Genomic DNA, 17,042 nt, shown 5'->3' on the forward strand with positions numbered 1-17,042 from the left:
ACCTCACAACATCATTTGACACTTAAAGATGTAAGAAGTGAAGTGGGCAAAAAGTGTCAGGGAGAAAGTAAGAACAGACCACAGAACAGGCTGTGTGGCTAGTAGAAACAGATTTTTCTATCCTTCTGTCTCTGTTTCAAAGCGGAATCCTTTGGCTCACGGTAACTGCTGAAGAAACTATGTCTTCTGAGCCTAGCATTTAAAACAAATACCTTCTTTAAAGCCAGACATCCAGTAATTAGTTGTCACACACTATGGATGTAAAATGGAGTTTAAAGATAGTAAGATACCAATTTAATCTCAAAGAGCCACTGAAGTGGTCTAGACATCCAGCCTAAAATAGAGAAAATGGTTGTATGATGTTACTTACCTTGCTGATAGGGTTAGGCAATTTTCAGCATATTCAATCTTCAGGGCATTCTGGGCTTTCTCAGTCATGACACGACTAACCTAAAAGGAAATGGCATTTGAGTAAAGAAAAGCAGTAAGCATCAATGGATGCTCTGAGTATGGAAAAAACTTTTACCTGTCCTTTTCATGCACCTACAATGCCTCTGCAATTGCTCCCACACCACACCTGAGAAGGTATCCACATTTCCACCCACACACATGGACTTCCTTGTGAGTTTACATAATAAACAAACAATGGACTTCTCAAGGTGGTGGGTGTTACTCGTCGTATGTTAAGTACGTTAACTACGCAATGAATATTTTATCACATGTGTTTTAATCCTGACCTTATTCAAAAAAGCTCATGTTGGCATGTATAGTTCTTTTCTCCTCCATCTTAACCCCACTACAACACTGTTAAGTAAATTAGGCGGATTGTGACTATCCCAAAGTCACCAGTAAGTTTTACAACAAGAGGGGATTTGAACTGGGGCCTCCCTGGTGCCAGATTAACAATCTACCACACTGGCACTCTGGAAGCACATATAAATTGCTATATATATGCTGCAGTGATACGAACCAGTGTGGCGCAATGGTTCGAGATCTTGTGGTAAATCCCGACTTAGTCATGAAGTAAATTGGTGGGCCAGTTGCCGTTTCTCAGCATAGTTTACTTTTAAGAATTGCTGTGAGGAGAAGAGAACTATATTTGCCACTCTTGAGCTCCTTTGAGGAAAGTTCTGCTAAAAATGGAATAGATAATAGATTGGTAGCAGTGTGGGACCAATTGCACTGTAGTATCAAGGAAACCTTAAACACAAAATCTGGAAGAGTAGTCATCATGTTAGTCTGTGGTAGTAAATCCAACTATGAGTCCCATGGCTTTTTTAATTACATGCGTTAATTGTACCCTAAGTTGCTATTTTATATTCACTTTGTAGGATGAACAATAAACATGTTTTTATACTTCTCAGATAAGATTCTCTGTTGGGGCTTGGATAATTATCTTCTTAATCATCACAATAACCCCTATAGGTAGATCGTTACTATTTTAGTTCTATCAATGGGGAAATGAAACTAATGGACTTGCCCAAGACCACAAAGCAAGTTGAGTTTATGGCAAAACTGGGATTTACATTCAATTTTCCCCTCAAAATTGTGATCATTACAGATCTCAACCCATTCAGTACAGCTTAGATAAGCAACAATCAATGCTTTGCTGAGAATTGACTGAACTGATACCATAACCTGGCTGTTGTGGATTTTCTGGACTGTGTGGCTGTGGTCTGGTAGTTTCAGCTCCTGACATGGCTGACATCTTCAGAGGCATGTCACAGTTCTGTGGCACAAAACGTTAGGAGCTAAAACGACCAGACTATGTCACACAGTCCAGAAAACCCATGATAGCCACTTGATTCTAGCCATGAAAGCCCTCGACAATTCAATGGTACGTACCATAAACATTTTGCTTCTTCTTTAAGCTTAATATTTCCCAAAATATTGTTCAAAATCAGTCATTTCATTTCTCAACAACAGTCTCATTCTTTGTTTTGAATCCCTTACAACAAAAAAAATTTAAGCGGAAGAAGGAGAAAAGGGAATAAGGCTACATCGTTTAATGGAAGGATAATATTCACGTAATTTTTTTAAAAAATCATTACATCTTACATTGCTTGGAATTATTACTAGCTGTATTTTTAGATCACCGAATTACTATCATGGTTCCCAAAGCAATAAACAGTGCAAGCAAAATATATACATTCACAAATAAAAGAATGAAGCTGCCTTATCTATTAAGTCAGACCACTGGCCTATCAATATAAGTACTGTCTACTCAGACTGGCAACAGCTATCCAGAATAGAGGACATTCCCATCATGTGATACCTGATCTTTTGAACTCTAGGTCAAGGACTGGGATTGAACCTGGGGCCTTCATGCAAGGCAGATGCTCTACCAGTAATATAGAAAATCCTTTGTTGTAGAAGAAGGAAATGCTGAGGAAGAATGTATATGATGATTCGCTTTTATCTCTTCTGCTGAAGATTATTTCTTCTTCTATTGCCAAGTCCAATGAGCTACAGTTGATCATTGTCATGACCATCTTCATTTATAATCTGTCCTTTTCTTACTGAGACTCAAGACAGATTATACAGTGTAAACCAAAGAAAACAATAGGAAGATCATCTAATAACCAATGCAAATTGTTCAATTGCTTTGTGGCTCTTTTTTTTTGTCATCAAATCACAACTGACTTATGGTGAAACCATCCGGGTTTTCAAGGCAAGATATATCTTTTAAAAAAAAACGAAGCAGAGTTGTCCCTGGTTAGTATTTGCATGGGAGACTACTAAGGAAGTCCAGGGTCACTATGCAGAGGTAGACAACGGCAAACTAGGTAGTTTGCCATTGTCTACCTCTGCATAGTGACCCTGGACTTCCTTAGTAGTCTCCCATGCAAATACTAACCTGGGCCAACCCTGCTTAGTTTTTTTTTTGAGATACGATGAGATTGGGCTAGCCTAAGCTAACCAGGTCAGGTATTGTGATTCCCCTAAACCTTCCAACCAGCTCTTATTGTCTACAATGAAGGCCACTGAGAATCCTGATCGAATGGGAAATCTGATTTTAGTTCACATTATTCATGACCAGCCTCTTAGGAATTCATGCATATGTTTGCTTAATGCTTCTCATCATGTACAAGCTACGCATACAGTTTGGCCTCTTTAGTATCTAGAACTAAACAAGGGTACATGGGAGACTGAATCCCACTGTTCCTTCCTGACTAATAAAAAAGAAGAGAAGTAAAGCAACACACAATCATAGTAGATTTCCAGCTAACCGTATTTAATTGTGAACAAAATAAAGGGTTTAGCATTACCCTCATGCCAGATACATTCAAGGTATTTTTCAGCCGATACTTGCCATCCTTCTGAGGATACGTATACAGAAGAACATCATTCATCTGCACAAAGAGGAAGATAAGGTCAGTTATTTTCAGTATGCCTGACAAGTCACAGTCTAGGTTCAGAACTAAGTACAATGGGCTGGGCTGTTACTAGAAGAAGAGTTTGGATTTATATCCCACCTTTCTTTCCTGTAAAGAAACTCAAGGCAGCCTACAAACTTCTTTCTCTTCTTGCTCCACAACAGACACCTTGTGAGGCAGGTGGGGTTGAGAGAGTTCTAAAGAACTGTGACCAGCCTGAGGTCACCCAGCAGGCTTCACTTGGAGAAGCAGGGAAACAAATCCAGCTCACCAGATAAGAGTCTGCCATTAATATGGAGGAGTGGGGAGTCAAACCTGATTCTCCAGATCAGAGTCCACTGCTCTTAAGCATTATGCTACACTGGCTCTCTAAAGAAAAAATCCAACTCCAAATCTCAGGTTATGATTTTGGCTTTCCTGAGTTGTTAAATAAATGTGAGTAGGTGAATTTGTGCATGTAGTTGGGTTGTTGCATGGCAGCTTCAGTGACTTGTAGGGTGTGTATGTAAACTGTCCTTGGATTCTATAGCTGAAGGGCCTTGACCCTGAACCATAAGGAAAGGAGGGATATAAATGTTTTAATAAATAAACACATTGATTCATAAGGCCTAAGGTTGTGCCCATTTGATATGTCACCTTTGATCTTAAGAACCATGAGTTTTAGGGTCAAGTAGGAAGCCTGCTTGTTTAGCTAGGACACCACCATTCATAATTATTAATGAGTCTGTCTTCATAACAAATACTACATACTAAAGTATCTCATATATTTATTATGTTAACATTTTGTGTCAAGCACACTATGGTTGCACTCCTAAGAACACTTCCCTGGGACAAAGCCCCTGCTGAATAAATGGGACTTCTGAGTGGAGTTGTCATCCATGTTATCAACTGTCAGCAAATGGAGTTGCCAAAGGGGGAAAAAAAATCTCAAGAGTGTGATGCAACTCCCTTCCCCTCAAAGGTCTGTGGCATTTTGAGGATTTTCTTGATCAGCTGTGTGCTCCCCCTCCCTCAGAGCTAACACAGCACTGCAGTGTCTAATCAATCCTAATTAAAACAAGCACAAATTTAGCCTTTCAAGTAGCTCCTGGGGAATACTGTACAGCAACACCTTAATTAAGACAGCTGTTGAGCACAGCCTTGCCGACTCACCAGGGGGAAAAAGTCCAGTCCCTTTAACGGGGCTGAACGTGCAGAAATGGGCCACTGAAGCTTTTCATTGCAGAGTACTACATCACCTCACGACTGCTTCAGATCAAACTGATATGATAGAGACAGCTGGAAGGAGCTGCTTAAAAGTTGGTAATCCTAGTTGAGCAAGATGTAATATTTTCTATAAGTCGCCAGTTTTTGAGGGTTGCATTGTGTGGCATATCCTGATTTCTGCTAACAACAAGCAGCTGGCAAGAGTGGGATTTGGAATGATCTGTGAGGAAGATTTTCTTTTAAAAAAGAAAAATAAACTTTCTCATGATGCTATAATGGAAAAGACTGTCTTTCTAAAAGAGGGAGTTAATGAGAACCAGGAAAACATAATGGAAAGCAGAAAGGATTAACTCCCCTACAACCAGTAGCCCCAATCCAACCCCCCTTTTAAATCCAACCTGCCTTTTAAAATGAAAACGGTACTTCACAAAATGTGATCATGGATTGCCAGAATGTGAGTGTGGCCATGAGATCCCCAAAACTGCCATAGATATGTCTTCTTTTTAAGTTCTAAATAATGAATGCTCCTACAGTTTTTGAGAGCTGACAGTCACAGAGATCAGCAGCTAGAAGACAACTCAGCCCCTTCAGTATCAGTTCTGGTTTTGCTCTTGATCGAGGGCTCAACTACACATTATGATTGTCACGTTGATTTTAATTTTTTCCCAATTTTATATGCCAGGAATATGGGTATCCAAAAGTTTCCCTTTGTCTCCTCCCATCCCTAATAAAGCAATCTCTGCAGCTAAGTGTAACATGTAGTTGAGCCCACTCGATGCACCAGGCTACCTGAGTGGGCCTTCTACACAGCCATGGAATCAACAGCTGCTGGACTACTGAACTGCAATCTATGGATATTATATAACAGCTTGTATATTTTTGCTCTTTTCCGCACACTGGAGTTATTCCTGATTTTTTTGGGAATTGATATACAAGCATTGGAATTGGTTAGGATAGAGTTCTTCAGCACCTATGCTCCTTGGGCATTTTTTTCAATTGTGGAGTCAGTTTATTTTCTTCTGCATTTGGGTTAAATAATGAGGATTTTCCAGGAAGGGTGCTGTCATAATTGGTGTCATTACTGGCGATGTCAGAACACCATTCCTTATTTTTTTAAAATGGCCTTAAATAACAACAGGATGTTGTAGTGTTACAATGATATTACAGGCACGTTCTCTGAAATCTCAGCTATCCTCCTGGATATATGCCTTTTCCTTTATATCTCCATGAAAGAAGAAGCCAGAGACTTTTTAAAAATGAAAGCTGGAAGTTCAGAGAACCTGCCTAAACTATCATTGTAACATTACAGCACTATATCTCTATTTTAGGGCTTTTTTAAAAGAATGGAAATAATTTGTCCAGGGGCATAGGGAGAAGTTTAATGTTGATGACAGTCAAATAATTAAAAAGAGGGTTGTGGGTGGCTGGAACAAAAAAAAAACCTGAGAGAAACATACACTAAGGCTGATTCCGCATTGCCCCAAAAACAGCAGTGTGAAAATGGTGTAAACCCTTTTAAACCATTTTATATCCTTTTAAACCATTTTCACACCATTTTCACACCACTGTTTTTGGTCCATGCGGAATCTGCATAAGAAAAAGCCAACTCAAAATCAACTTCCAGAAAAAAACATTGGGCAATGTACTGGAAAAGGAGTAGGGACAACAAAACCTGAAGTGAAAATGGAAAGCACAAAAATCAGCAAATAAACCCAAGCAATAAAGGGCCAGCACAGAGGTGGGATCCAACCAGTTCTCACCACTTCTCTAGAAGTGGTTACTCATTTTTTCTGAGTGCCGAGAAGGGGTTACTAAAGCAACCTCCCTGCCCAATAGGGACTGGAGGTGCGTGTGTGTGGTGGCGCCACTGTTTGAATCCCACCACCATCGGAACCTGTTATTAAAATTTTTGGATCCCACCACTGGGCCTGCACTGATGAAAAAAAAAACCCTACACAAAAAAGTCCTTAGTATTTTAATTCTCAGTATTGTAACCCACTATTTAGCAGATAACTGCATCTAAATTGTAATGTTTCACTGTTCTTGACACAGTCTTGGCAGTATATTATTTATTCTAATTCTTTTTGTCAAAAGTTGTACACAATCAACTATGGCTATCCTCTGTTTCGATTTGTCAGGAATCCATTTCTGAATACTGCCAGTGCTGACCAGCAATTGTTCCCGGACTTTTAGGAAGCTTTTCTGACTATGTAACATGCGGATCAGTCCTTTAAATGAGAGTACTTGGAACCATATGAAAAGCATGCACTCAATACATTTACAAGAATATTAGGATAGAGCTGGAGATCATTGTAGTGTATGATTGCCTCAAGTCTTCTGTGCATTTTCGTGAGAGTCCCTGTCCATATTAGACACTACTCCAACCACTCCATACTCTTACTAGAGCACAAAGATTACAGTAACACAAAGAAATTGGGAGGTGGGAGGGGGTTTACCCTTTCAAAGGGCAAATATTTACTTTTCCAGTTTCAGCAACAGTACAATGAGATGACAAATGGCTTGTCCAGAAAGTTTTGAATCATTTACTTATTGCTCCATAAATTACTGGCTCTCCCAACATAAATCTAATTATCACAGTGACCCTCCCGCATCGTCCAGATCTCATTATAAATCCCAGTTTAACAAGGACAAAACATACCCATGGAGACAAATACATTACAGCCTCATGAAATTTGGAACTGAAAAAACCTCAGCAAATTAAAAAGAAAAGAAAGTGTTCCACTGAAATGAATTTCACCTAATAAGTGTTTTTTAAAAAGATTTTGAAAAAGATTATGAATATTTTAAGAACTGAGCTTAAGCATCCCTTGAACATTTGGCTTACTTAATTATAGGAGAGGTTAGGTTCTTTCTTTGCTTCTCAATGTAGACACGTAGTTTGGGGTCATTTCAGGTCACAGAAAAGACAGCTAATGAAGGACACCCTGCCAATCCCAAAATTAGCTCATGTAAAGCATTGTCAGGCTCTTCCCAGCATGCACTGCAGCATCTTTGGCTACAAATTCTGTTTATTATATATATATGAAATATTTTCATAAAGCCCCAGACATTCTATAGTTGGTGATGATTAAGGAAGCCGCCCAAGTGTACACTGTTGCTATGGCAGCAGTGATTAGTATCCCTCTGTTTTATTAAACATTAATGATGGTTTTGTTTGTTAATTGCCCATTACAGTTATTTCCCATCTGTTTTGTCTTTACATTTAAGGAAATGTGCCTACAGTCTCTTGTAACTTCTCGACAGCCATGATTTGCTATTCTGAAATTCAGATTAACGCACAATTTGCCAGAATGGAGGATGGTAATACTAATAATGCAGAGGCTATCCATGGTATCTACAGAACAGTATGGGTGGGATTTGCTGAGGCCAGGACCAAAGCTATACAAGATTCATATCAGCTATCTCGTTTCAGTAGGAGTGGAGTTCTCCTGTATATCACCAACACATCAGCCAAAAAGGGTGTCCACCAACTTCACCAAGTTCTCTATGCTGGTGATTCCATTTTAACCATGTTTTGTGTATATGTTACAGTATATGCAACATAAAGCTATTCTTTTTAATTTCATTAGTAAGTATCTTTGTTAGTTATTAGATCTATATTGGTTTCTACAGACAACACGTTTCTTGTTGTATAGTCTCTGATTTCTATCCAATTGGGACAGAATTCTCAGTGACTGTACCTTTTACCCAAAGGACCTCACCTTCCAAAACTGAGAGAGATGGTAAAAAGAGTCCCGGTTTTATTATTAAGTACAAGTCTCATGGTGAGCAGTCACAAGGAGGCATTTGGCACCTCAACAAGGCAAAGAGAGGTAAAGTGGTCAAAAGGAAGAGTTTGGGTTCCCTAAACAAAGTAGGCAGCAGTACAGAGCAAACTGAGTTAGTTCAACTGAGTTACACCAGATTACACCAATGTTACACCAAATTTTTATTTTGCATTACAGTCAGGACAAAAAACTCAGTATCATTTGATACCAACATACCGATGCCCATTAGCCCAAAAGCCTTGTGAGACAATTCTCTCATTTACAAGACTGACTTTTGCTAAATACCACTAAATTCAGTGGGTGCAAAAAAGTTTAGTGGACATGCAAAAGCAAGTTCTAAATATAATTTCTGCTGAAGTCCCACTTGTTTCCATTATTAATGTCTACAGTTGATATAACATAGACTTCCAGAAGATGGCAGCCTTCCATGCCCAGATTGCCCATCAGAAAACAGTCTTTGCACAAAAATCCTGAAGTGTATGAGTGAAGAGGTAATATCTGGCTTGAAGAAAGTCCCAAGAAGAAACGTGAATGGAAAGAAGAATCCAGAATAGGAACTTACAGTGAGAAGGAGAGAGAGAGAGTATGTGTACCAGAGCCAGCAAATTGCCATTCTTTCAAATGAGACTTCAACTCCACACACACAGTAATTGGTTTCCAGGAACAAGCACACTGAATCACTGTCAGCAAACACCACATTCGGCAATCTCACTGACATGTATAAGACAGTCAACTGTGCCAGCCACTCTGTAATATGACTGCACCTGGGTTCACTTGTCTCAACTGCAAAGCGATTTCTGCAACAGCATACGTTCATTTTACTTATTTATATGAACAGCTCTACTCTTTCTCAAAAACTCAGAGGAAGTAAGGAAACATGCACATATGAAAAGCCATTTTTCTGCCCCCTGGCTTTAAATGGAAAAGGACAAAGGGTGATGAAAGAGGGAATTCATTTTAAAGTGGCTAAAGTTGCTGAGCTCTCTAGCTACAAAACACACATATACACAGACAAATATATATATATACCCACACACACACACACACACACACACACACACACACACACACACACACACACACACAATACACACACACACACACACACACATATATATACATATATATATACATACACACATACACATATACATACACACTAGCAGGCCCGGCCACGCATTGCTGTGGCTCAGTTTGGTGAAGTGGAAAAGAAAGAAAAGGGGAAGTGAACGATTCGAACATGTGTCATTGCACAATGCTTGCAAGGGAGGGGAGGGGCAAGGGGCTCCTCACTTCCCTCCCCCTCTCCCATTTCCTTGCATGGCAACCCGCCCCATCCTTCCCTAACGTTCCCCTTCCTCTGCTTGGGTGGGTGGGCCATGTCCAGGTGGCAGACCCTGCCTCTTTCACTCCCTTCCCTTGCAGGCGAATTACCTAGCTTAAAACATGCTGGGAGGCATGAGCTACGTTGTGTTCAAATTTTAGAGTGTTTGGTCCAGCAAACCCCCGGACCCTCCCTCACCTTCCCCTTCCTCCGCTAGGGTGGGTGGGCCATGTCCAGATGGTGGGCCCCATCTTTTTCACTCCAGATGGCAGCGGTTTTCAAGGAAGGCATGGTTGTTTTCCTTGTATCAGAGGGTGTTGCTTTGATGGCCAGCAGATGGCGCTGTGTCGGAACAGAACTGTGGTTTCAACTGTCACAGGTGTGGCATGTACACAATAACTGGCACAGTTGTGACATGTACACAACAAGAGGTGTGGAAACAGTATGGAAACCTGGCCGCACGCGAATGCGACGTTGTGTGAAAATTTCAAAGCAATCGGTCCAGTAGTTTGGGAGATTACCTGTCAGCAGAAAAACGCACTGATAGATTTTTATATAGAGAGATACATATACAGTGGTGGAAAGTGCCATCAAGTTGCAGCTGACTTATGGCAACCCTGTATGGTTTTCAAGACAAGAGATGTTCACAGGTGGCTTGCTTGTCTCTGGTATTCCTTGATGGTTTCCCATCCAAATACTAACTAGGGCCAACCCTGCCTAGCCTCCCTTTCCCCCCACCCCCTCTCTCTAAAGGACCAATTCAGATGTACGAAATGACCTGTGATCTGTATACAAATCATCTGATATGAGTCTGAAATGAATCTGAAACAAATAACAACTGCACATTTACTGTGAAACGAACAAAAAAGTTTGGAAAGGTACTGACTTCAAAAGATGTTGAAATGTCTTTTGGGCTTCAGTCCAAAGCATACTTGAAAACAAGTAAGTCCCTATGAATTCAGTGGGACTATTCCTAGTAAACATATTTATTCAGTCTGTGTCAGTCCCATACCAAATACCACCACCAAGGAAATGCCATTGTAGCCACAGCCTGATGTCTGCCTAAAACCGACATGGACTTCCTACGTAATATCTTTCACTTATTATGCAGATTGGGTATAGCTATCCAGATTGCAACTTCCATAGCAAACCTTACAGTGTCTTCTTGCTCAGCTGATGGTGCTGGGAAATACCACAAAATATCACACATTTTATTTTAATTCAGTCAGTTAATTAGCTGAAAACCTTTTTTTAAGAAATCATGAGACTCGGTGGCTCTGCTGTCAGTCTGACTCCAGCAGATTATCACTAACAACAATGTATGTGCCTGACCTTGCCATTCCATTTCTGGCAAGGAAGCAGACAAAACTGTCACCGGTATATATATTCATGTGTCTCTTAAAGGCCCAAGAACTGGCTCCAGCAATACATTCAGCTGCCAAGGGATTATCATCACTTCCTCCCTGAAGTTAACAGCAAGTCTCAGTCTGAGGTGCACAATTTTCAGCAAAAGCTCAAAGTCATGTCTAATTTAGAACGGCTACCCCATAACTCCCCGATAGGGATGCCAATCTCCAGCTGGGACCTGGGATCCCCCTATAATTTGCTCTCATCTCCAGACTACACAGATTAGTTCCCATGCAGGAAATGGCTGCTTTAGAGGGTCGACTCTATGGCAACGTACCCCATTGAGATTCCCAGTCTCCACCCCCAAATCTCCAGATTTTCAACCCGGAGGTGTTAACGCTACCTATTGTACAGTTACTCTAATTTCAATTCATCCCTTATTTTGGTTATATCAGGCAATGACACTTTAACAATTATAATGAGACCTTAGGCTAGGTCTACACCTCCAACTATTACTTCACCAGGGTAACAGAATGCTTGATTGGAAGTTAGGTGTGGTTGCATAATACACCTGTTCTGCAGTTGTTGCATTAACTACCAATTGGTTTCTGGGTTCAGTTCATCAAAGTGCTTCTTGGTCTATGACCCACATACCAAATATTCTGGAGTATAAGCCGACTTTTTCAGCACATTTTTTAAGGGGGAAAAGCCCCCCATTGGCCACATTTGTGGCCAATGGCATTCATTGATAAGGGACCACTCACTTTATATTCATTTTTACATTCTTATTCCTTCACAGGTTCCAGAGCTGAGCCTTGACTTGAGTATATACGGTAATTCCAAGATGGCAGCTGGAGCTGGGGCTGCTGTGGGAATCCGCGAAGCATGTTGCTGTTTTTTTTCTAACTCACCAGAGAGTCGTACAAACAAGCTGTAAGGACAGCCTGCAAAGCATTACAACTAGGTTGTGTGTGTGTGTTAAAAGAAATCGAGGCATTTATCTCCTAAGGGTTACTGGTGCATTGCATTTCTTCATACAATTCTTCATACAGTAGTTTACTGCCAAATACTGATGTTGCTGAAGACAAAGAGTTCTTTGGAGCAAAGTTTAGGCTGGCATGGCTATGAATCCCAGAATTGGAGGAAAACAGTGGTTCATTTGTGTTCCTAGAGTGCTGGTAAGCTGCTCATCCCTAATGCAAACTCTGTTAAGCAACTCTATCTTATCTTGCTCCCAAATCTTCTGTTTTTAGCTGCTACTGAGTCAAGTTCAAAGGCTTATACTTGAGTCAATAAGTTTCCCAGTTTTTTGTGGTAAAATTAGGTGCCTCAGCTTATATTCGGGTCGGCTTATACTTGAGCATATACGGTAGATGCCAGATTGCCTCTCTTGTTACGTTCTTCTGAGATAGCTTTGCTCATGTGAGCTAAACCTTCTGAAGGTGTTACCCTGCAAATGAGTTAGATCAACAGCTGCTTGTCCCTGCCCATTCTCTGTTGTGGTTGACAAGGTCAGAAAACTCCCACAAGGGTATAGTTGTCTTTTGTGAAACTCTAGATACTCTTCATTACATTGATCTAGATACTCTTCATTACATTGATCATTTTTTATTTATTTTATATATATTGTTCATTTTATGTATCATATATATTGCATTGTTTTATAGTATTGCACTCCTGTTTTGTAATTCTACTTTACAGCATGCATCATACAGCATTCTAGCACATCTCCAATTATGCAATCCATTATTTATTGCTTTGTTTGTTGTACCTATTGTTCTGTTTCTGTTGTATTGTTCTTAACTATGCAATCCACTTTCAGCCTCAATGAGAATGGTGGATTATAAATGAATTGAAAACAATCACATAAATAAACAGAGTTGGCAAGAACAGTACTACATGAGAATGTACTGGTACCTGGAAATTCTTGCTTCCTCATCTCACACTTGAGGCCAATGGCATTCATTGATAAGGGACCACCCACTGTATATTCATTTTTACATTCTTATTCCTCCACAGGTTCCAGAGCTGAGCCTTGACTCAGATAAATAAGACTTGTTGGAAGTAACTTCACTAGAACGCTTTTGTACTGAATCAGTACTAATGCCAAGATGGCAGCTCTTTCTGACCAATAATTTGGTAGTTGCATTTGGATTTCATCACCAAATTCTGCTTGTCAGTACATATGACTGATGTATGACAGAGGGAGGATCCACATTTAATTAGATAATGTGCAATATTGTAATCATTCACCTGCTTGCCAGGAAAATGATTACAACAGTACAGTGACGAAGGAAGGGGGAACTGTACCTGGGGCGTGTATTGCCCGCATGCACCCTCCCCTGACATGCCCCACCCCTGCCCCGCCTCCAGCACGCCCCTGGCCCCGCCTCCCTACATGACTGCAATGGAGCCGCCTGGGACAAGCCACCCCGGATGTCCCCATTGCAGCTACACGCCTGCAACAATACAATAACCAATGATGTGTGGATCCAGCCAGAGACAAATAAATATATAAATGGCTTACCAAGAACAAGTGTCGAGGGTGCCGGTTTTTTCCAGACACTTTCATTAGCGTTCCTTCTTTAAGAAACACCTGTGGAAAGAAACAGACGCATGAAGAGGACACCATTTACTGTGTTCAGTGATTCATCATGTGACCTGGTATACGTTGTGCACTGATTTAGTAAGTAAAAAGAGGAAAAATGCCATCACAGACACCTCTCTCTCTCTCTCTCTCTCTCTCTCTCTCTCTCTCTCTCTCTCTCACACACACACACACACACACACACACACAGAACAAAAGAGAAACAATTATTTACATATTCATTTATTTAAAAAAATACAGCCCGATCATGTGTGGTGCCATGTATTATGTAAAGAAATGTCAAATCATTACAAAAAAGACACAAACTCAAACAGGGAGAATAACAGTTGTCAGGTGTTGGTGAATGCTGGTATGTTACCTAAAATGTCATGCATGTCACCTTTTACACATGTGTCATAGGTTCACCATCACTGCTGTAAGTGAAGTCTGTCACTGCTGAATAAAAAGAAACCCATGAAGCTTATTGCGTGATGACAGCTTCCGTGTTGGAAGGGTAGAAAGTGACGCTAGCACAGCTGTCGCAAGGCATCAGCCAGCCCTACAGAGCACTTTCTTGAGGAGGAAACGACATATTCAACATCGTAACATTTTGGAATAATACTCTATTTCTAGCGTCCTTGAAACATTCAGTCTCTTTGGGTCAAAGTGGATATGACACAGAGAATCTCTGATCAGGATCTCCCGTGGCTTCTTTTTCAACATCAAATAAATTGCATGGAGGTACTAATCTGTTGGGGCAAGCAGTGCCAGGGGAAAGATATACTTAACTTTTCCTTTTATTCTGTTTTCTAGATATAGACTCCAAACATCCCTGAAGCTGCTACAAGTCCTCTGGGGATGGAGGGAGAGGACAGAACTGTACCTGTATTTCCCCCTTCTAATTTTGTTAGTGGAACTAATTTTTTTTAAAGGCCAGTGATTAGATTGGAGAAATATCACAGAAAAAATATTAAAGAGAGCTAGTGTGATATGTCAGTAAGAAGTTGGTCTAGGTCAGTGATGGCGAACCTTTTCGAGACCGAGTGCCCAAATGGCAACCCAAAACCCACTTATTTATCGCAAAGTGCCAACACGGCAATTTAACCCGAATACTGAGGTTTTAGTTTAGAAAAAACGGTGGGCTCCGAGGCGTGCATTACTCGGGAGTAAGCTTGGTGAAGCAACCATGCAATGCTTTGAACGGGTCATGCCCAGTGGCCCAGGCCAGCCTATATGTGTGTGTGTGTGGGTGGGTGATTTTCTGCCCCTCCCTCATGATGAACTCTGTGCGCACTTGCCCACAGAGAGGGCTCTGAGTGCCACCTCTGGCACATATGCCATAGGTTCGCCACCACTGGTCTAGGTTCTTGGAAACAGGGGTTCATACCCTTCCTCTGCCATACAGTTACTTAGCAGAGTGGGGCTGTGGTTCAGTGGCGGTGCATCTGTTTGGCATGTAGATAGTTCTGGGCATTGCCAGAGAAAAGGTTCAGGTAGCAGGTGATATGAAAACCCTCTGGCGAAGACCCAAAAAAGCTGCTGCTAGTTAGAATAGGCAATACTGACTTGGATGGACCAATGGTCTCATTCAGTAGAACACAGCTTCATGTCTTCATGAATAACCATGTGCATTCCTGCATACTGTACTATCATTGCACTATAGCAATTGTTTGGCAACTAGGTTAAGTTGTCAGCAAGGGAAAATACAGTTGCAAAGGACTGCTACAGTACATTGTTCATAATGCGCAAGTGCTGCCTCAGTCATTCTCTGGCAGTCTAACCTGCCTCAGTGGACTGTCATGAGAATGAGAAAATAGTGTATGCTGCCTAGAACTCCTTGGAGGACACAAATGTATTAGACAGTTTCCCATCCCAGGAACGATCTGCCAAATTAGCAAAGGAATAAATGCTTCAAAATAAAATTACATCAGACAAACTGAAGGAACGGCTGATCATGGATTTCCCACATCAGCTCTAATTTGGTTCTTGGTTTAAGTAACATAGAGCACCATCTGTCCTGGACAGACATGTGTGTTAACCATAATCAAACAATGTAAACATGTACCTATGTGACCATTAGGAGTGGAGGATCCCCCCCCCCCCGCAACCTGGCAAAGCTGTGATGTCCTAAAAACTGCATAGCTAACTGAAAATCAACCTTTGAACTTTTTCACAGGCTAGGAGACAGAAGTGATTGCTTCAGTTGCGAAAACTGTACCTGTTATACAGACATTATGGGCACAAGAATGTTAGATTTAAGAACTGGCAAATTTATGATCAGGGGTGTCAAGGCTAAGTCAACTTACCCTTCCTGGCTGGAGGAGGTTGCTCTGTCCCTTGACACTGTGCTCTATATGCACCAACTTCTGCAAATTTTCCTGTGACAGGTAAGTAATCATTGATTGTTTAGTTCTCAACTCTTAGAAGTTCATTCATTCATTCATTCATTCATTCATTCATTCATTCATTCATTCATTCATTCATTCATTCATTCGATTTGATGAACTGCTCTACCCCTGAAGGGCTCAGACCGGTGACTGTTCAGTCCAATGGATAATAAGAAATTGCTTACTGTCATTAATAGACTGAGTTTCCCCCCCTCCCCCATAGATGAGCATTAGGAACGGTGGAATAATTCATATGGTCAAAATGTGCTTTAAGCAATATAACCTGGATTTTAATGGGATATTTTAAATTGGCTTGGGAATCTAAAGCCGTTCTTGCCTGATGGGTAAGACTGACAATTAATCTACAAACACATTTTAAAATAACCATCCCTTTTTCCTGCCCACCTCCTGTTACCACATAATTGCTAAAAGTGATAAGGGTAACTGAAATCACCTTTTAATGTCAAAGTATCACTGATGGAATCATTTGAGGGTTTTTTTAAAAAAGATTCAGGAGCAATAGATTCATAGTCATAGTCTTAAAAGGTTAAGTTGTAAGTGCCTAATGAAACTGTCCCTCCTTTCCAAATGGTTTGCAGAGATCAGGGAGCTCATTATCAAAGTCTGACCCTATTAACTGTCTACCTGTGCTGAACTGCTAGGACGCAATCAACGAGCCCTGGCAAGCTGTATGATTCCCCACAGCACAGTATCTGAAGTTAATCTAACAAGAGCTCTGTTCCCATTAAAGCGACAGTGTTAGATGGCTCTTGGGTAGGAAAGGGATGAGTTTTATATGAATTACTCTAATTACAATGGCAGCACTGATACAGGCACTGATACTGACATTCCAAAGTCCCCCCCCCCTCTTCTGACGTAGTTTCCTCATTCTCTTGGGCAATGTTAATTGGACAGATGGCTTTTTGGGAGAGTGGGACTACAGCTTTGCACACTTACTTTGGGAAAATCCCTTGGGAAACAGTGGGACTTACTTCCAAGGAAACATATGTAAGATCATCAGGATAT

General features: G+C 40.8%; 1 protein-coding gene across 5 annotated transcripts in view; it reads right to left on the bottom strand.

Annotated features, from left to right (window-relative positions):
- FGD5 (FYVE, RhoGEF and PH domain containing 5) overlaps nucleotides 1-17,042 on the bottom strand; it is a 157,308-nt gene that overhangs the window by 14,220 nt on the left and 126,046 nt on the right. For all 5 annotated transcript variants that reach the window (XM_048490925.1, XM_048490926.1, XM_048490927.1 and 2 more), the window contains exons 11-14: nucleotides 15,936-16,007; nucleotides 13,570-13,638; nucleotides 3,270-3,353; nucleotides 371-450 (exon numbers count right to left, since the gene is read on the bottom strand). In XM_048490925.1, the coding sequence (XP_048346882.1) occupies nucleotides 371-450; nucleotides 3,270-3,353; nucleotides 13,570-13,638; nucleotides 15,936-16,007 (305 nt within the window). The remainder of the gene's footprint in view (nucleotides 1-370; nucleotides 451-3,269; nucleotides 3,354-13,569; nucleotides 13,639-15,935; nucleotides 16,008-17,042) is intronic.

The sequence above is a fragment of the Sphaerodactylus townsendi genome, linkage group LG03 (genome assembly GCF_021028975.2).
Source record: "Sphaerodactylus townsendi isolate TG3544 linkage group LG03, MPM_Stown_v2.3, whole genome shotgun sequence".
NCBI lineage: Eukaryota > Metazoa > Chordata > Lepidosauria > Squamata > Sphaerodactylidae > Sphaerodactylus > Sphaerodactylus townsendi.